Raw genomic sequence first — 20,353 nt, 5'->3', positions numbered from 1 at the left:
GGGGTCAAATCAGAAACTGGGACAGCTTCTTTAAATCAGGAAAATAGGGACACTTGGAGGGTCTGTAGCTATTAAAAGTGCATAGTGCAGGAGTCTTTCTCACTTAGCCATCCTAGTAGAAAACCAAAACATAATCTTGCATTAAAGCAGCAAAATAAAAAATATTGTAGGAGATGGAAGAGCTATTTCCTTAAGCACATATGATAATGAATTGAAATTATTTTCATGTTTTGTCTCTTGTGCTCAATAAGTAACACTATTAATTTTAATGCTATTTCTCCTTTTAATGCTATTTCTACAAAGCCAGCATGATTAATAGCCCATAAGCACTCTGTTCTTTAGACAGGCAAGACTGACAGCCCTCTGGGTAGAAATCATATGCAGTTTGAAGATGCTATTGTTTCATACTAATGATATGAGATCCTGCTTCTTTATTTGTGCTTACAGCTGTTAAAACAGCATCAAAATATTCAGTACTTGTGACAAGCTAGGTGAAGAATATTGATTTCAGTTTGGCTTTGGCATCTTTAAAAGCATGGAAGAGTTTCACTGAAAAGCAAAAATGAGTCTTCAGCTGGCACTGCTGGGAGATGAAGACCAAAATGAAAATGGTGTAGAAGCTAAAAATCCTGCTTCATAAGTCCTAACAAAATCAAATACTTAAAATGTATTTTCAGTGTAATGTATATAATGGCAGTGATTTAAGTGGTACATCTGTATGGAAGAATATATATACTATGTATATAGGAGGTATAAAGGAGATATAATAACCACATAAGCCTAGTTATTCCATAGTTCTGGGGCACTACTGAAATTCTATTGTCTTTAAATGACAATCTATGATTATATTAGTACTTTTCAAGAGTCACAACCTAAAAGCAACATTAGTCAAGCACCCTCAGTTCCTACAGTTCACCTTCAACTTCTCATCTTTAACTTCTGTAGCACTGACTCTTCTGAAGGGGCTGGTGGCTTTCTGCAATCCAGAATGGTGACTGTTGGCACCTGCAAGTTTAGGAAGCAGTGTGTATCCAGCCTAATGCTCCATCTAACAAAGTGATTTCAACCTTAACTGGCGATGGATTTCCTTCCTAGCTATGGTCTCAGCCTCCAGCTGCCTGTGACCCATTACTGGATAGGCTGAATATGATAGCACACATACTAATCATATACTTCACCACTTCATTAAAAAGTAACTGGCCAGCCCACCCAGCAAAGATCATGTAACCTTCTAACGGAAGTGCTCTTAAAAAGAGATCAGGAATGGTAAAATAATTTAGGAGAGCACAAGGTATTAGAAAATATTTTTGGGGAATCCAAGATTGCATGGTCTCAAACTACTAGGTACAGATAGGTAGCCGTGTTGGTCTGCCATAGTCAAAACAAAATAAAAAAAATCCTTCCAGTAGCACCTTAAAGACCAACTAAGTTAGTTCTTGTTTCGTGTGCATGCACACTTCTTCAGATATCTGAAGAAGTGTGCATGCACACGAAAGCTCATACCAAGAACTAACTTAGTTGGTCTTTAAGGTGCTACTGGAAGGAATTTTTTTATTTTGTTTCAAACTACTAGGGTACAACTGGAATGAAATGGCAAGGAGGAAGACATTAGGGATAAAATTGCCATTGGTGCACCTAGAAACAAATGAGCAGGTACCAACGCAGTACTGGTGAACTAAGAAAGGCATCCGTTTTGAAAAGGCAGAGGTGCTGCTAGTGGGAGCTTCAGACCATCATTTGGGCAAGTGCATTTGAGTACTTGCTGGCAGGGTTGGGAGCCCCCTGACACATGGAGGCTGGTGGAAGGATTTCCTCTTCATCCAAACCCTCTGCAGCACAGTGGATTGGGGGTTTGGATTGCTCTGTTAGTATTTCTTTATTTTTAATATTTATATACTGCTCACTAACCAATATTCTCTATGTGGTTTACAAGTAAATAATAAAAACCATAATAATGCAAATGTCTACAGGCAAGTCTCATGTATTTTCCATCATGCTTTTCAGGAGTTACTAATGGAACTGCTTCTCATGAATGGGTCTCATATAATTCCGCCTGACCACCCACCATGAGCTCAGAAAGCCTCACTTTTTTATTTGTATAAGAAAAAGCACTGGATTTAATTATATTTTTAAGGAGCCTAGAAGCCATTGGCTGAAAAGAATTTCATCCTCATCTAAATTAAATGCTAAGATTCTGAATAACTTGAAAGGAGAAAGCTTTACTGTGAATTTGAAACTGCCCCCTGTCTCCTGATAAAAATGCTTTTTGGTGCTCATGAAATTTAACAGCAATTGCTTACAGCTGCCTAGTTCAGTTTTTATTTAAAGAGCTCAACAGTGGGCTTTAAAAAATTATCAGCCTAAAACAGGCTTGATGCATGCCATGTTTACTTGGGAGGATTTCACTTTTCAGGCATACTTTCCATCAATGTTTGGGTGGATGTTCTGTTTGGTTTTCCTTACACTTGGGAAATCTTTATACCTCTTATCATCAATTCTGCTGCCCCTCACATTTTGTCAAGTAGTGGGCACAGCTTTGGATAACAACAACAACAACAACAATTTATTTATACCCCACGCATCTGGCTATGTTTCCCTAGTCACTCTGGGTGGCTTCCAACAAAATATTAAAAATATAATAAAACATCAGACATTAAAAACTTCCCTAAACATGGATTATGGCAAGGGGCTCTAATATAGTCCATAATGGCTTTTGTAAGAATATTTTTCCTGAAATATCTGATAAAATATAGCAGAGAAAAGCATGCAATATAGAATTTCAGTTAGAAAAAAGATTATATTACAATATCACATTTATATAGCCATGCATAACCCCACAGCTCCTGGTGATTGCTTACTCATGAAATACATGTATATTAATGGTAAACAATAAACCTACAAACTACCAGCCTTACCAGTCTACAGTCTTGTTTGTAATTTCAGTATAATGAGATTCAAGGTCTTTCAAATATTCTTTTATGGGATACTATTCAACAGAAACTGAAGCCCTTTGGTTTCAGCGGCACTTAACTACTTACAACTGTGAACTGGGCAACAGCAGCCATAGAGAATTTATAGTCTTTATTTGCAAACACCTAAAACTCATGCTCTTCCACAATTTTCTTTGAGAGATAATGATTTACTCTAATACAGTCCAACTGAAGTGTGTCTGAAACACTCAACCCAATATTTCTATCTAGAATATATAGATCCTGCCTTTCAATTTGAATAAAATTCCAAAATGTGTAACAGCGACATTACAATACAAACAATGATTTAAACAAAAATATATTGAAACAAATGATTAAAATAGCTAAGGCCTAGAGCAAACAAAGAAGAATGCTGGAAGGAACTGTGAAACAGGAAAAGCCTCCTTCTCATACTAGGTTTGCAAAAACGTGTTGTGGCTGTAAATTTTACTGGTACTAATCTAGATTGCTACATGCAATGCCATCCTACTGTTTTATTTTGTATTGTTTCCTGGGGGAACAATATTTGAATGGTTGATTATGATACTTATTTAACTATTCTTACTGGCAGTGCTATTTTTCTAGAAAAAGAGGTGCCGGAACTCACCATGAACACCTCCCTTCTCTTAGAATGGCAATGGCGCCCACCTGAGAGGTGTCAGAATTGGGGGGGGGGGGAGCCCTGCTTACTGAGGAATCCTTGGAGGGGTTGTGCTTTGGGGGGGGGGGTATCTTCTTTCTTGAAATATACATATTTTTAAATCGAAAGAAACAGGAAACTGTTCTAGTTTAATTTTTGCTTTGGATGGGTTCATAGAGCTATTGCTAGAGCTATTTATATTAACATACTGTTAAACTTGCCACTGAGAAGAACTCTTGGCTTGGAGAAATCTAAATCTCTACACTTCAGCAACCTGATCCCCAGGGAGGCTGCATGAAAGCCTCTCATCTAACTTCCTTATAAAACACAGAAGGGAGCCCTCGAGCAGAGCGGATGATAAAGGCTGTAGCCAGTTCAACTATAGAATATTTTCACAGTTCTGTGCTGGTTCCCACAACTATAAACTTACGACAGCAGTTCTTACCATTGTTGCTTCATAGAAACCAACTAGCCAGGTTCTTAAGCATTTGGAGAGTCTTTGGGAGTCATCCCAACTGTCAGATTATCAGGTAAGCCTCCTAACAACTGAACTGCAAGTAAATAAAACGTTCAGAAGTGGAGATTATAGTTCCCAGGCCTATATATATTTTTTTCTTGACTTCACTGCCTAATCCTAAAGAAAATGGAGAAAGAAAGAAAATCCATTCTTTGAAATGATCATACCCAAGAAGTAAACTAGACCAGAAAGGGCAGGTGTGTGAATGTTGTTGTTTTAAACAACCCTGAAATGCAGCGATAGAATTCACTATATCTTTTCCCCAACAGGTTGGAAAGCAACTGGGAGGCAACTGATTGTAAATGCATGCTGCTCTAGTCAGATTTTTAGGCCTGGCTCCTGAGATTGCCATGCCCTGTCTAGTTTGGCATGGGAGGATTTCTGGTCACATCCTTATCAGGAAACGTGTGGTAGCCATTTCCAACTTTACAACACATGGTCCTCTATTTGAAGGGCTATCCAGTCCAAATCTAGTTTGATGATAAAGAACTGTAAAAATTGCAGAGCAGGTTCCTTGAATCTGCCTGTCAACAAGACCTGAACAGCAGACTGCACAGGTACACATGTCATCTGGTTACAATCTGCTCGACTATGGTGAAATGTATTTCATTTATAGTCAAACTGTTTTATTTTTAATAGCGCCTTTTTGTTGTTTTGGCTTATTAAATACAACATGACCATGTAAAGCATTATTTCTACCTTTGCAACCCTATATAAATTAACATATGTGAATTTCATGCAAACCAATGACTTCTTTTGACTTCTTTTTTGGTGATGAGATGACTCCCTTACATAAATATCAGGGCATTGTGGTCTAAACCACTGAGCCTCTTGGGCTTGCTGAATGGAAGGTCGGCGGTTCGAATCCATGCGACAGGGTGAGCTCCCATTGCTCTGGCCCAGCTTCTGCCAACCTAGCAGTTCAAAAGCAAACCTTACATAAATAATATATTTCTCAGAATGCATTGAAAGTGCATTATACAGGGCTGTATCCAGCACAGCATTCTGTTAACGCTCCATCAGCAAAAGGACTTCTGCTTGCACAACACAACATTCTCGCCTTCTCCTCCTCCCTGCACCCCTCCCAAATTTGTTCTAGAGGTTCTTCCAAGCCTCTGTGGCAGATCTGGGGAGGGTGTGAGCCCGACACAGGAGGGGGGAGGCCCACTGTGGAAGTGGAAATATTTGTGCTAACCGAATGTGGCGGGTGAGTATGAGAATCACCCACAGTGATTATTTTGGAGGGGAAAGACACTACAGCCAATAGCCAGAGGTCTTGAGTAGATGCACTAGTTGCATATTTCACTGGATCCTGGCCTACAAGGATAAAATTAATTCAATTCAATTCATTTAGAAATTAATTGAAAATAAAAATGCTAGCCATTAGATGCAAAAGCCATGTTACATTCCTCCGACTTCCACCAGAAGTCGAAGAACCTGGGCAATCTTCTTATGTATCAATAACTACGAACAGGAGAAAAGCAGACAGTTGTCACTAACAAAAGAAATACCTCACAAAGCAGAAATAAATTAATAGCGTATGTTCTAATTTTCTTTTCCTGTACAAATTAATTCAACCTATATATTTATAAATGTTTTATATCAGAAACCAAATGCGATGTTTTGTTCCATTTGCTTAATAGCAAAGAATAGTTTTTGTGAGACATGACACAGAGGAAACCTGGGGAGGCAGACAGAAGAAAATAACCAAGCAAACTCTGGAGAAAACCTGGTGTTGAAGGAATGGCTTTTAATGGTATTGTTTGTTGTGGTGGTAGCTTATTGTAGAAATAAAACACGATCATCTAAAGCATTATTTTTAATGCCTAGGATATGGAAACAGACACACTCAGTAAATCCAAGTATGTAATAGCCATATTTTTCTTAGGTTATATACCCAAAGCTGTATTAAAAATTTAAATGTGATTTTATGTTCAGTTAGTTCACAAACCAAGCTAGAAAAACATTTGACCATCTAGGAGAAAGCATTTTATATAGTGGGAGGCAGTGGAAGACAGGAGTGCCTGGCGTGCTCTGATCCATGGGGTCACGAAGAGTTGGACACGACTAAACAACAACATAAAGGTAAAGGTAAAGGTACCCCTGCCCGTACGGGCCAGTCTTGACAGACTCTGGGGTTGTGCGCCCATCTCACTTAAGAGGCCAGGGGCCAGCGCTGTCCGGAGACACTTCCGGGTCACGTGGCCAGCGTGACATCGCTGCTCTGGCAGGTGCTGGGACCGAGCAGCGGGAGCGCACCCCGCCGCAGGGATTCGAACCGCCGACCTTTCGATCGGCAAGCCCTAGGCGCTGAGGCTTTAACCCACAGCGCCACCTGCGTCCCTAAACAACAACATAGTAAAATAAAATTTTGTATTCTTCAAATTCATTGCACATTTGCCTGCTAAATATCTTATCAGTTCTGATTACACAGAAATGAAGCCACCCTATATATTGCTATACAGAACTTAATTTGTTCTGGGGGTCCATTCTTAACCTGAAACTGTTCTTAACCTGAAGCACCACTTTAGCTAATGGGGCCTCCCGCAGCCGCTGCACCCCCGGAGCACGATTTCTGTTCTCATCCTGAAGCAAAGTTCTTAACCCGAGGTACTATTTCTGAGTTAGCGGAGTCTGTAACCTGAAGCGTCTGTAGCCCGAGGTACCACTCTACTTTACTAGCCTGGACGGTGCATTTTTTTAAAAAAATGCAGCTTTATTCCATTTTTTTATTAATTTGAAGGTATAAGTATTTGTATAGGTGAAGCAAACTATTGTTTATTAGATTGTTTAAAACTGTCCTTTCATGTGCGGTCCCAAGGCGACTTACAAATATATAAAATGAAAGGAATTAAGACTCATTAAAATTGCACACAAATACCCTCACAGCAATAACAGAACAGAGTGAAATATCCAATTCCAATTCATTAATTATATTTATTATTTGCTATATTGCTCTGGTATCTATGCTAAAAGAGGGGGGAAAGTGTCAGAAACCCCACTCATTGGAGCCTTGTACCTATTTCCCCAGCTGTGTGCATCACACAATCACAGGAACCCAGCGCTTCATAATCCAGCCACCACATAACTGCACTTTGGTAATTTGCCAATAACTTAATGGAAAAAACAAAAGCAGATGGCCACACCATCAGTTACTCTGAACAAGGCTCAGTAGCTAGTCAGCCTAGGAATACATGTTCTGTACAACCTCAATTCATATTTGTTGGCTGAGGTAAAAAACTACTTCTTGCTCCACCTTTCCTTGAAGGAGCCACCAACTTTGTGAAGCCTTGGATTCAGGTCTTGTGTTTGAGTCACTTGTGCTGATTATCTAGATTGTATCTAGATGCTGGCTCAAGACATTTTGCTACCTGAGGCGAAGGACAAAATAGTGCTCCCATTCCATGGACAGAAATCTGATTGGACTAGCAGCTGGATATTATTTAAACACTGGTGATAGGACAACATTCTACACCATACTGAGTGCAGTAGGCCTGTTTAGGAGGTACTTGGCTGACTAGCATAGAAGATTCAGGGGAAATAGTGGGTGACTGCAGCTGCCCTCTGGCACCTGCTGTCTGAGGCAGCTATCTCACTTTTCCTAATAGCAGGACTGGCCCTGCTTGTTTGCCTGTGTTGATCAGATCTTTAACTGCTGAGTTCTGGGTCTGATATAATACATACATTTGTCTAGAACAATTGTCACCTCTGGCTTGAACCTCAAAATCTCTTATTAATATCACAAGTATGATATGGCATGTTATGTAATCATCTATATATATACAGTGGTACCTCTGGTTGTGAATGGCATCCGTTCTGGAGGCCCATTCGCAAGCTGAAAAGAGCGCAACCTGAAGCGCCGTATCTGCGCAGGTGCGCGGCGTGATTGAGCACTTCTGTGCATGCGCAAGTGGCGAAACCCAGAAGTAACCCTTTCTGGTACTTCTGGGTCGCTGGGGAATGCAACCTGAAAAGACGTAACCTGAAGTGTCCGTAACATGAGGTATGACTGTATTGTAGGCGAAGAAGAGATAGAGGTTGTTGCCCACACAATTCTGAATCCTCTGTTACCTGTTAGAGTCATTGTTTCTCCCTTTCTCAGGATTCCTAAACCTTTGCTTCCATTTGCCCTTTTTTCTCCCTGCACTATTGTACAGTGCAGACAAATGCTGACTTCACACTAATTGTGATTAACAAATTGGAAGCCAGGCATAGAAGTGCAGTAAAAGAGTTTTATCAGCAGTTAGCTGCAGTTATGGGTGAGAAGGATTTCCCCTAAACTTGTCATGTGGGCATTTACTCCTGGCGAGAGTGGGAGTGCAGGTTCCTGGCTCCCAGTTTGCAAATTGAAATTTGGAGTGTTACAACTACACTGCACCACAGAGATTCTTCACGCCATTGTTGAAGTTCCAAGAACAAGAAGCAGCCAACCTTGCCAAGGTCATTTCAGTCAAAGGAGCTGTTGAATTCAGCTATTTTGTATCCTAAAAATAAATCCAGAATTATTTCAGGGAATTCAGATAATGGAACACTCCGCTGTATATTACAGCAAAAAACTTGAATCTATTGTTCGTGCTGTCTTTAAAAGACAATTAAAGAGGCACATTATCAATATGTCGAATATTGTTAAGATGATCAGCTCTGCTATTTTCTAAGAGAACTATCTAAATTGTTCAGCAGTCTTTACTGCAAAAAGTTGAAGAATGCAAAACATTGTAGAATAATAGGTAATTTATTCTAAGGTAATGACTGCAATATAGCTGAAATCTGTGCTAATAGAGTAAAAAGGCTCCCAGCGATTTCTGCTATAAACAGCAGTCAAGTAATTTTCATTCTTCTTCCCTACAGTAAAATACTACTTTAAAATCAATGCTAAAATGTTTGCTACTAATTTCTGAAGTGCAAAAATTACTACCTGTAAACAGAATGTACTGGCAAATAAAAGAAAGAAGCAGCTTTCACAAATGGCATTCCTCCTACTTTTCAAATTGCAGATGGGGAAAACACAACAGCACTGGAGTATGTACAGGCCTTATTGTCTACAAAAAAAAAACACCAAAAAAAACCCCAAACAATTTAAAACAATACTCTTTAGTGGTCCCAGGTGAATATATAAGAAATTAAAATACTTGAATAGATAAGGGACATGACAGGTGTTTATACAATATACTGGAGTGTAGGTACCTAACAAAATTGCTAGACAAGAGGATAAGGGCCCACAAAACAGAGGACTTTCCATTGCTCATAACTGACTTGTGGAATTTGTGGCCACAAGATGAAGTGATGGTCACGAAATAATGGGTCACAGAATCACAGAGCCTGAAGGGATCTCAACAGCTATCTAGTCCACCCCCCTTTTGATGCAGGAAACCACTGCCATAGCATCAGTGAGAGACGTGCTGAGCACAGAGCTTGCTAAATGTCATTTGGACAGTGCTTCCAATGCGCTTGACAATCAGGCATTTGGGAAGTGCTGCACAACTGGCAGCAGCTGCCAAGCGCCATTTCGCCAGACCTCACTTTTGCCTCACACTGAATGCCATGTCTGATGTCTGATGACAGGTGTAAGGTAGGTGGCCGTGATTTGGCCAGCATGGTTGTGCAGACCAAATGGGGAGTCTTGGCATTAGGCTTGTGGGTCAGAGGTTCACCACCTCAATCTAAGGTGTGCTAGTGACCATGAATACAATAAATTCTGCTGTGAGAGCAGCATGAGTGCTCAGTCAGCCACTGTGTTTCTGTGATGGTGCTTGTGTGGCAGTAGGGATAGGATGAACTGCCCACCAGTTGGTTGGGTGGGGAAAGGATGGTACCATGAGGAGCTATTTCTCTTCCCTGCCGGTTTCCAAACTTGTATGCTAAGACAAGTCTTTCTCTGCACAGTTCTAAAACCGGAAGAGTTGGCTCTCAGGGCTAATGCTGCTAGTTGCTTTATCTGTGTTGGGATCTTCTGATGTAGGATCTTTGCTGGGGTTTGCCTGCCTACTGAAAGTTGCGTGGGGTTTGAGGTGGGTGGGCCCACCTCCTCAGGTAATGAGGAGACTGCTTGCCTGGGCCTGGAAGAGGGGACTTTTCACCATTGTTAGCTGTCCTCCACTTAAGGAGAGAACTTCTGATCTTGTAAATTGTTAACAATTATCCATAAATTTTTCATAGAACCACTATTATGTGGGAGAAAGCTAGTCTCTGTATATTGAGACATGTGGAAACTAACATTTAAGATCAGTTCTGTAGATACAATTAGATCAAAGGAGATCTAGAGAGATGAATTTTGATATTCCTGTCAGATTAAGAAAAGTGATTGTAAGTTAGGAGGATCAAATATGTGAATTCAAAATGTGAATAGCTTTCTTAACAATTAATACAACAGAGATCTCCTGCCTGTTAAATATCACATTGTCTTTTTATGAATGAGTGTTGATATTTTCCACATATATGTTTCTAGGCCTTACTAGTCACTATGTAAGGCTAGCATTCCGTCTATTTTGTTAAAGATATATCTGTCTTGTTGGGTCTTGACAGCCCTATCATGTCAACCCCCTGTAGCAGCATAGAGTTTTTCAGCAAGGGGAAGAAAAAGTAAAAACTATGCTTCCAGTGGGCATATTTCACTATTGCCGATCCTGAGGGATGATTTGTTATTCCTGTCAGATCAAAGGAAGAGATAAGAGAAGAAAATAACATCTAAAAACTTGAACCCAGAAATGAGGGCGACGGCAAAAACGTCAAGACCAAAACATTATGATGCCACTTAAAATAATTTAAATATGCTGGATATCAAACACTTTCAAAAGAAAATAAATGTTGCATAGGCCATATGCTCTGCTAGCTGACAGGAGAACTAGTTTTTAAGGTTTAGGAATTGGTCATAGAAACCAACTGTCAAATGCTATTCATTTACTGATTTTTTTTTTTCAATTGGCCATGTGTGTTGTCAGTAAGATGAGGTCTTTTGACAGGCAACTGCTTGAAATATGACACATATGTCACTAGGAAGTTCTTCTGCACAGGCCCATTTAAAGATATGGAAGCTGTGCAAAGGCATGCTCATTTCATTGTGGGCTTGTGCAGGAGAACTGCCTGGTCAGTTGTGTCATGAACTTATCAGTGCCTGGTTTTGTGCAAACTTACACTTTTGGCTGAATCTGCACCATACCATGTTTTGAAATTGTACAGCACAGGCTTGTAATATGTAGAATTGAATATGAATAAGACGGCCCAGAGGTATAATACAAAGAGCAATTGTCCAATATAATCCTTCACTAGCTTTTAAAAACATTACTAAGGATAAACAGACTGCATCTAACAAACATAGATGAGGGGTTGGCAAATATTTGAAATAAGAATAAGTAAATAAAATAAACAGTGTACTTGAAATACTGACTTCTTGTAAGTGTACACAAAAAGTCTGTTTTCAATGTTGCGTCTGACAAATTTAATTACATTTGGGAGATCAAACCAACTAGTGCCATTTAGCCCCTCTAATTTTAACTTGTGCAGAAGTAATAAACCATTACTTATGTATTCACATCACTGTGTTAAATTAGTTTTGTGTAAACAAACGTCATGTCTGGTTTTTCTAGAAAAACACATACCACAATTTGTATGGAACAGGCATAACGTTTGCAAAAGTGACCCAATTTCTTAAAGCCCAGTTTGTAAAAATTGGGTTTTAAAGAACAGGTACACAGGAAAACAGCAAATATAAGCAAATATTCAGCGTGCCTCATGCTATTTTATATTCAACAGGACACCCGAAATCATCTGAACACAAATAAACAATCAACCTTTATAGCTGCAGAGGGTCACATTTCTATATGTGAGGGGGTGAAAAGCACATGACAAAAATTATCTTTTTTTAAGCTGTAAGGTATTGATAATCAAATGAAATAATAGGAAAAACATATAGAAATGGGTTTTGGAAGGATAATAAGTTTTAAATGCCTTTGTTCCGTGAATGAGTACCTTTAACACAAGTCTTGGAAGACAGTTAAAAAAAGTCTGGAATAATAGGTTTGGATTATGATGTACACCAACAGTAAAGACAATTCCAAATAACATCTAGAGTCCAATATAACTGCTGTTTACATATTAAAAAGAGATACAGGCTTTGTACCAGGGATGTTCTGTCATGTTTCTCCACAGGAGAAGGCTGTCATGGTAAAGTTCATTATCAATTACTGCTTTACAAGTGCAAGATGAGTTAAGCTGTCATAATTTTCTCAGCTAGAGATCCTGTGCTGTCAAAGAATGTCAATTTTTAATCTGACACAAGGAAGAAAATTATCTCTTATTCTGACCTCTAATTTCTTGACATTTTAATGCAATAATTGCTGTGGTTAGTGCTGCAACCATGATTTCACCTGTCAAGGAAGAATGAATCAATATCCTTGAGCTGTTCATTAAATTTCTAGATTTTGCTTTACTAAATTTCTCTGTTTTTGAGGGTGGAAAAAAAAGAAACCATCGATAGGCATGCCTGAAAATGTGATATACCGAAACTACACCTTGCAACATTTTCCATTTGTTTTCACACTGACAATTGTTCCCTGCCTACCCCCAAATAAAATAAAATCTCACTACTTTTTGAATAAAGGTTTGACACTAGCAGAAGTTACTTTGTTTGGACTGAGTTCTGCATTTGGAATATGGTGCAAGTCCTAATGAAAAGGACAAACGTTAATCTGGCCTATCAGAGATCTGTGCATGTATAATAGGGATGGGCATACTCATGAAAGCTTCTTTCCAGCTCTGTATGGGGAACAAAGTTGTGTCCCATCCCATTTCTGCGTGGATTTTAAAGGGGAAATTAAAAAAAAAAATCCATAGAGGAATGCACACTGTCTTGAAATCAAAGGGCAGCCATTCTAGGACTTGGACACAAGCACAAGGTTTTATAGTTATTACCTGTCCCAAAAGCAATGCAACACATGTACAGCTATTGCATCTTAATATGTTTTCACCAAACCTTAGTAAATTGCATAAACAGTCGTACCTCGGAAGTCAAGCAGAATCTGTTCTGGAAGTCTGTTCGACTTCTGAAACATTCGAAAACGAAAGCGCGGCTTCTGATTGGCTGCCGGAAGCTCCTGCAGTCAAGCGGAAGCTGCAGAAGTCCCATTGGACGTTTGGCATCCAAAAGAACATTAGAAAACCAGAACTCTCACTTCTGGTTTTTTATCGTTCCGGAGGTGGAACGTTTGACTCCCAAGGCGTTCGGGAGCTGAGGTACGACTGTAGCTGCAAATGGAATAACAAACGGCTTACAAGAATATATCTACAATTCCATGTTGGGTGTCCATTTTCAAAATGGCCCAGTATACTTGAAGGAGCGTCTTCACACTCATCATTCTGCCCGGAAACTGAGCCAAGGGCCTTCTGGTGGTTCCCTCACTGCAAGAAGCGAAGTTATAGGGAACCAGGCAGAGGGCCTTCTCGGTAGTGGCGCCTGCCCTGTGGAACGCCCTCCCATCAAATGTCAAGGAAATAAGCAGGTATCTTATTTTTAAAAGACATCTGAAGGCAGCCCTGTTTAGGGAAGTTTTTAATATGTGATGAATTATTGTATTTTAATATTCTGCTGGAAGCCACCCAGAGTGGCTGGGAAACCCAGCCAGATGGTCAGGGTGTAAATTATTATTATTATTATTATTATTATTATTATTATTATTATTATTAAATCAAGGAATCCTTAAAGATCAAACAGACCTATGCACTTTCACTTGCACATGCAAAGGTGTGTTTGTGATAATAGTGGCCAACATCACAGTGCTGTTGTGGGTATTATTAAATGTTGTGAACTACATGCATTTTTTAAAAAAGGGATTTCCTATTATTCTTATAATTACTATTGTATTTATTTATTTCTTAAAATTTTATCCTTCATCCAAGAATCAGAGGGCGGTATACATTATAAAAGCACAAAAATAAATAACAAATGAAATAATAACCCTCCAGTTTAAAAGGCCATAGATTGTATAAATAGTCAAAGGCCTGGGAGAAGAGGAATGTTTTTGCCTGGTGCCTATGTAACAAAGGGGCCAGGCGAGTCTCCCTAGGAGAGCATTCCGCAAGCGAGGAGCCACTGCTGAAAATGCCCGTTCCTGTGTTGCCGCCCTCCCAACCTCTCACAGAGGAGGCAGACAAAGAAGAGATGATGATCTCAGGCTCAGGGTCTGGGTCTGTTCATATGGGGAGAGGGCGGCCCTTGAGATATTGCAGTCCTGAGCCATTTAAGGCTTGATAGGTCAAAACCAGTGCTTTGAATTGGGCCCAGAAATTAATTGGCAGCCTGTGCACTTCAGCCAGGGTTCGTGTTATATGCTCAAACTGTCTTGCCCCAGAGAGCAACTTGGCCACTGAATTCTCTCCACATGCTTTAAACTACAACTCCTATCAGCCAGAGTAAGTATGGTCAAGTGTACATATGCAGGGCTCCAGTTCCCGTGCAACCGTTTACTATTATTACAATTTCTTGGATTATATTAGTACCCAGATTATTAATGATGTTATATTGTGAATGGAACAAAAGCTTTAAATACAAATGAAAGAGAAACAGAAATAAGTCTTCCTACATTTCTCTAAATGGAATAAAACCAGCTCATATTACTATGAAGGGGGTTTCTAATATCAAATGATGTATCAAACCACATATAAACTTTACAGATATCCTAAAAGCATTTATAATGTAAGGAATATATTTGCAAAGGTTGCAATTAAGTAAGATATAAGTTTTCAGTTTTTAAAATTCAATTAAAAAATGCCACAAGTATTCTATTGCTTGGCAATGTATAAATTATTACTTGTTTTGCATACAACAGATGGCAGATATCATGGGGCAAGGAAGCTTGTGTATGCAGCTTCACCACAGCAACACTCATCTTGCAGCTGTTGCATCTTCACACTTTTCAACCAAATTGAATCTTTCAGAGAACGCTTTAATACTCATAGCTGTAATCTTTTAATAATTATTTTATTGTGATAGGCTGACAAGACTGGAAACAAAACATGGAAGAATAAGGTGTGCCCTGTATAAACCAAATACCTTTTTAAAAAATCCCGTATGAGGCAAACACGCAAGTAACTAACACAAAAGAAAGAAAATGAAATCCTTTTGCTACTTTGGGGGTATTGTTTTATTCTTTAAACATTTCATTGGTTAACCAATAAAATAATCTCATTTGATATTATGAATATTATAGGCATATTTATGAATGGATAGGGAGTTTAGCTCTTTTACTCGGTAATTCATTAGATACCCATATGTTCATATAGTCAGTAAATATACATCATATGTAATTTTAGTGAATTGTTCTGTATGGTTTAGGTTGCAATCCTATACACAATTATCTAGATTTAAGACACTGTAAGCTTACTGCATAGGATGGTGCTGTCAGTTTAACTTGTTCATTAATTAAATGCACTGACCAAAATCCAAAGAAGTACTTAGACTGCCTGCAGAGTTCATTCAGAGCTGGCTTTAAAATGATTTGGGGGAGATTTTTTAAAAGACTGCCTCAAAGCGGACACAAGTTTCTAAGCTATTCCCACACCTACCTAATTCAAGATGGAGACAGATTCCCAGTTTCCCCTGTTCATCTCAAAGTCAACTCCCCTTAACTAACACATCACCCAGCTTAGCTACTAGAAGTCAGTTTAGGCATATTCAAAGGCCCTAAGGTACATACAATGCAAGCCTCTATTCCATTATCATAAACATTTTGGAAATGTATGCTATGAAACAAGGGATTTTGTAAGATAGATACAGTCCAAGGAACATCCAAAATTGTTTCCATGATTCTTTGTACCTTGATCATTAATCTATTCCATTTATTTCTTATTAGTGTTTACAGAATTTGATATAGTTGGCCTGTTCTTTGGAAGAATAAAAAATATCCCATGCTCCAAATGAAGAATACAATATATGGAGGCATTTTGCAATGAAACTTAGTAGCACGTAACAGGGAGCCAGAATTACCTACCTCCCTGAGCACAGGATCAGTGATACTGTCAAGGTTTACAGAACCTTCATATGTCAGGTAGTGGAAAACATTAAGTGCTCGTACTGCTTCTGGTCCTCGTTGCTTGTAGCCAAATATCAGATCAATCCACTGATGAAGCTGGCAGGATACAAATTCACTTTCCAAAGCCTGGTAATGAAATTGAGAGGATGAAAGAAATTTTGTTTCTCAGCCTTTATATTCATTCATTCGGCATTTCATCATTTTATTCAAAAAAAGGAAACGGAATATTATGATGGTCTTCTCCATGGTGGCCCCCAAATCATGCAACTTTCTCCCAAGAAATGTTCACCTGGTGCTGTTGTTATTATTATTTATACTACAGGGAAAGACCGCCCTGTTCTCTTGAGCTTTTAAAGTTATTTACTTACATTTGGGCTATTTGCATATTTATTTGTTTTTATGGATTACTGTTATTGCTTTTCTGGTATCTTTTGTATTGCTGCTGTTGAGATCTTGGTGAGAAGCCATGACAACAAGGAAATAAATAAAAAAAGTAAAAAAAATAAGTAATGTTGGAACATACTTTTGTTTTCTTTTAAGATTTATATACCCCTTTTCTGAGAGTGTTTTAAGGCAACAAAGAGTAAAACCAAACTATAGAAGCAGCATAATAAAACATACACACAAAACAGAATATTATTGGTATGATACATTCCGTTGGTACTGTTACGGGGTTTCTACAGGAAGTTTATTTTATGCATTTATTAAATACCTCTGTATATACAAAAAATAAACTATTTTCCATGCCTATTTGTTATTTAATGGATTTCTAACCTGTCTATTTTTAAAATTAAAAAGGCAGCAATTGCATGTTTATCATATCATTTAGGGATGTGGTTTCTTAATTTTCCATAAAATCCCACAAAAGAAGCAAACACCATGTCCTAGTCATCCATTTAATTTGCATTAACGTATTAGAATATTTGTCAAAACCAGCCAGCTGAATCAATGGATCTAAATCAGCTTAAAACCTACTATGTCAGATTAACTAGGTTGTAGATCAAGCTGTAAGATTGTGGCTCTTTTGTTCCAGTAGCAGATTAAAATTTTCCATTTGTGTTGCTCCAAACTGGCAACATGCAGTCTTTCTGCTCTTAAAGACAGGGATTGTGTATGTAAACCAAGCACTGCTTTATTATACGGTCAATCTTTAAACTTTTATATAGAATTTTAAACAGTACCAATATTATCCAGTTATGAATATCACAACAGAGAACTTAGGTGCGCAGTGGACAGCAAGATTTTGAATTGTTATGTTTTATTCCTGCCTCAGCCATTTTTTTCCAATATTTGAAACATTTTATTAACTATTCTATACATAGAACATGAACTTACTGAGGCTTCAAATGGAAATTATTTAGAACACTTCAATAAAATTGCCTTAGGTCCAGCTTATCAGTGGAAATATAACTTCCAGTGTTCTATTTAAATTCAAAGTGGGTGAATTTATCTTTCAATACCTTTTGAAAATAATGGTACCAACTAAGGAGAAAACCAGTTAAAAGAATTGTATTCTTAAAGTAGCTGCCACAGGCCAAAAACTTACAGAAAGCTCTTAAAACATCAACAGTGCTATCCTCCACGTCTTCGCAAAAGTAAGTTTCAGTGAGTTCAAGTAAATTTACTGCCAGGTAAGTGTGTGGGAAACATTAAGCCCTCCAGATGTTGCTTAACTATAATTCCCATCATCCCTGACTTTTGGCCATGCTTGACTGGGGCTGATAGGATTTGTAGCAACAATTGGAGGGTTCCCCATTCCTGGTATACATCAGTGAAGTCCAAGGCATAGTGGGATGCACATTAAATGAACATGTATAGACTTCTGAAAGGCTCCAGTCCTATACTAGGGATGGCTAGCCATACTACAGCCAGAGAAACACAGATTGCTCCCTCTCATGTCCTTGCTGTACAGTGAGCCAACACTCTGCCTTTCCCAAGGTGGAATGATATAAGCCTTGTGGCAATTTATCAACTAAGCAGAAAATGAGCTAAACATCCTGGATTTGAGTGAGCAGTGGAGGCACCCATAGGCTGCCAAGAAAAGAAAAGGAAAGGAAAGGAAAGGAAAGAAAATGGACTTTTGTAGGAGATGTCTGTGATGTTGCAGTCACATCATAAGGTCAAGCAAGGTGTTATAGTCAACTATGATGCCTCTACTGATGAACACTTGGTCAAGGAGCTGGGCACTCTAAATGGGACATTTGTGAATGATGTATCAACTAAGGTTGGGGTATTATATCCATATTGCAAGAATGTGTTAGTGTTACACTTGGGATCCTGGCGATATCCACAGATTTGCATATTAATATTTTTATGCCTACTTATTGTAAAAGAGCCTCATTAGCTGCACTGTGGATATTTACCATTCTATAGCAAAGGAAACTCAAGACAGAGAACTTTGAAGTTGGAGAACTACTCTTTTTACCACCTTTTTGAATTGTGAATTGTTCATCTGCAAGATGCTTTAGTATTTATGTACACCACCACATTTACCTGATAATACAATGCCATCTAATTACAGTGGTACCTCGGGTTACAGACGCTTCAGGTTACAGACTCCGCTAACCCAGAAATAGTACCTTGGGTTAAGAACTTTGCTTCAGGATGAGAACAGAAATCATGCTCTGGCGGTGTGGCAGCAGCAGGGGCCCCATTGGTGCTTCAGGTTAAGAACAGCTTCAGGTTAAGAACGGACCTCCAGAATGAATTAAGTTCTTAACCCGAGGTACCACTGTACATTTATTCTGGATGCCTTTGGATGGGAATTTTATGCTGTGCAATCCTTTCAATTTGTGGCAATTTTAGTTAAACCATGCAATACTGGGAAAGGGACCGTCTAACTTGCATAGACCCAGCTGTGCAGCCAAAATTAAATTAACATAGGATTAAGGAAGGGACATGGTTCCCATTGCCTCCTCCAAGTACACCCATGGATTTCATGGTCTATGGGGAGCCAGTGTGGTATCATGGTTACAGTGTCATACTAAGATCACAGAGACAGGGTTCAAACCTCCACTCAGCCACAAAGCTTACTGGCTTACCATCTCTCAGTCTGACTTACAGCTTTGTGAAGACAAAGTAGTGGGGGCTGAATGCTGCCCTGAGGAAAGGCGGGATAAGAATATAATACATAAATAAACAAATAGCTGTTTGGGGCAAATTGGGGGGGAAGGTAATTTGCTGAAATGTGGACACCAGCTTTTGTGCTGGTGTAATATATCTGCAAATGTGTGAAAGCTGTATCCCTGTTCCCCCAAGCAACATAGAAACCAAGTAAACAGGGGTTTTTTTTTAATCTAAAAGTATAATTTGTGTTATATGTTTCACTCAGCGTTATAATTTGTAATGCACTACAATGTTTTGTGCTTAATAATCAAAATATTATTATAGTTAATCTTGGATTGTGGCAGATCGCCTCTTCAAATTACAGAATGCTTATTATACAGGCTGTGCTCTATTTTTCTATGCTACAGTTTTCTGCCTCAATTTAACATGCTTGGCTTGTTGGCTGAATGCATTCTATTTTTGGCTCTCAGGACCACCACAAGTCTGCTGGGATCAAAAAGCTCAGCAAGACTACGAAGTCACATCTGTGGAAAGCTTTCCCCCCTGTTTTTGTAAACTGGTAGATTATGATTGATGAACCTAGCATTAGGGTAATGTTAGCAGGGACACTTACGGCTTCTGTCCTCTGTGACATCACTGAGGTCAGACCATAATCATGTTAGCATTGAACACAATGCTTTATTAATGTTTCATGGGTATGTCAGTAGTAATCAGTCTAGCTTGCTATGGATAAATTAAACTGGGCCAACAATCACTGATGTATAAATTGAATGCTCTTAAAATCTACTGAAACATCTCCTAAAAGTTACCAGACTTAATCACTTCCCCAGTCTTTCTAATGAGACCAATTTTCACAGGAATTTCTTTCAATGAAAGGCTATTTCTCTCTCAGAGCATATATTTATAAAACACAGAATATCCTCCCACTTCCTTGCCAGTAAAATGCCAGATACCTGTTTAAGCCTGAATTAGATGGGTGTAATTTATCATCTAGTGACTACAGTGCTTCTATTATATAAAACTTCTATGAATGTATAAACAGGTTGAAGATAAAGATTTACAGACTGATTAATTTATGAATGGGGTACTGAGTCAATAATCATCAACATGTGCTATATTTTACATGCAATAGTCTGCA

At 38.7% G+C, this 20,353-nt stretch overlaps 1 protein-coding gene across 3 annotated transcripts in view; it reads right to left on the bottom strand.

Moving 5' to 3' along the window:
* The window catches only part of NBEA (neurobeachin), a 357,769-nt gene that overhangs the window by 30,632 nt on the left and 306,784 nt on the right, over positions 1 to 20,353 (bottom strand). For all 3 annotated transcript variants that reach the window (XM_079973311.1, XM_079973312.1, XM_079973310.1), the window contains one exon: positions 16,108 to 16,275. In XM_079973311.1, coding sequence (XP_079829437.1) covers positions 16,108 to 16,275 — 168 coding nt within the window. The remainder of the gene's footprint in view (positions 1 to 16,107; positions 16,276 to 20,353) is intronic.

This window comes from Podarcis cretensis (genome assembly GCF_951804945.1).
Source record: "Podarcis cretensis genome assembly, chromosome: 4".
Lineage (NCBI taxonomy): Eukaryota > Metazoa > Chordata > Lepidosauria > Squamata > Lacertidae > Podarcis > Podarcis cretensis.
Note: the sequence above shows the minus strand (reverse complement) of the source record. Positions and strands in the feature narration are given on the sequence as shown.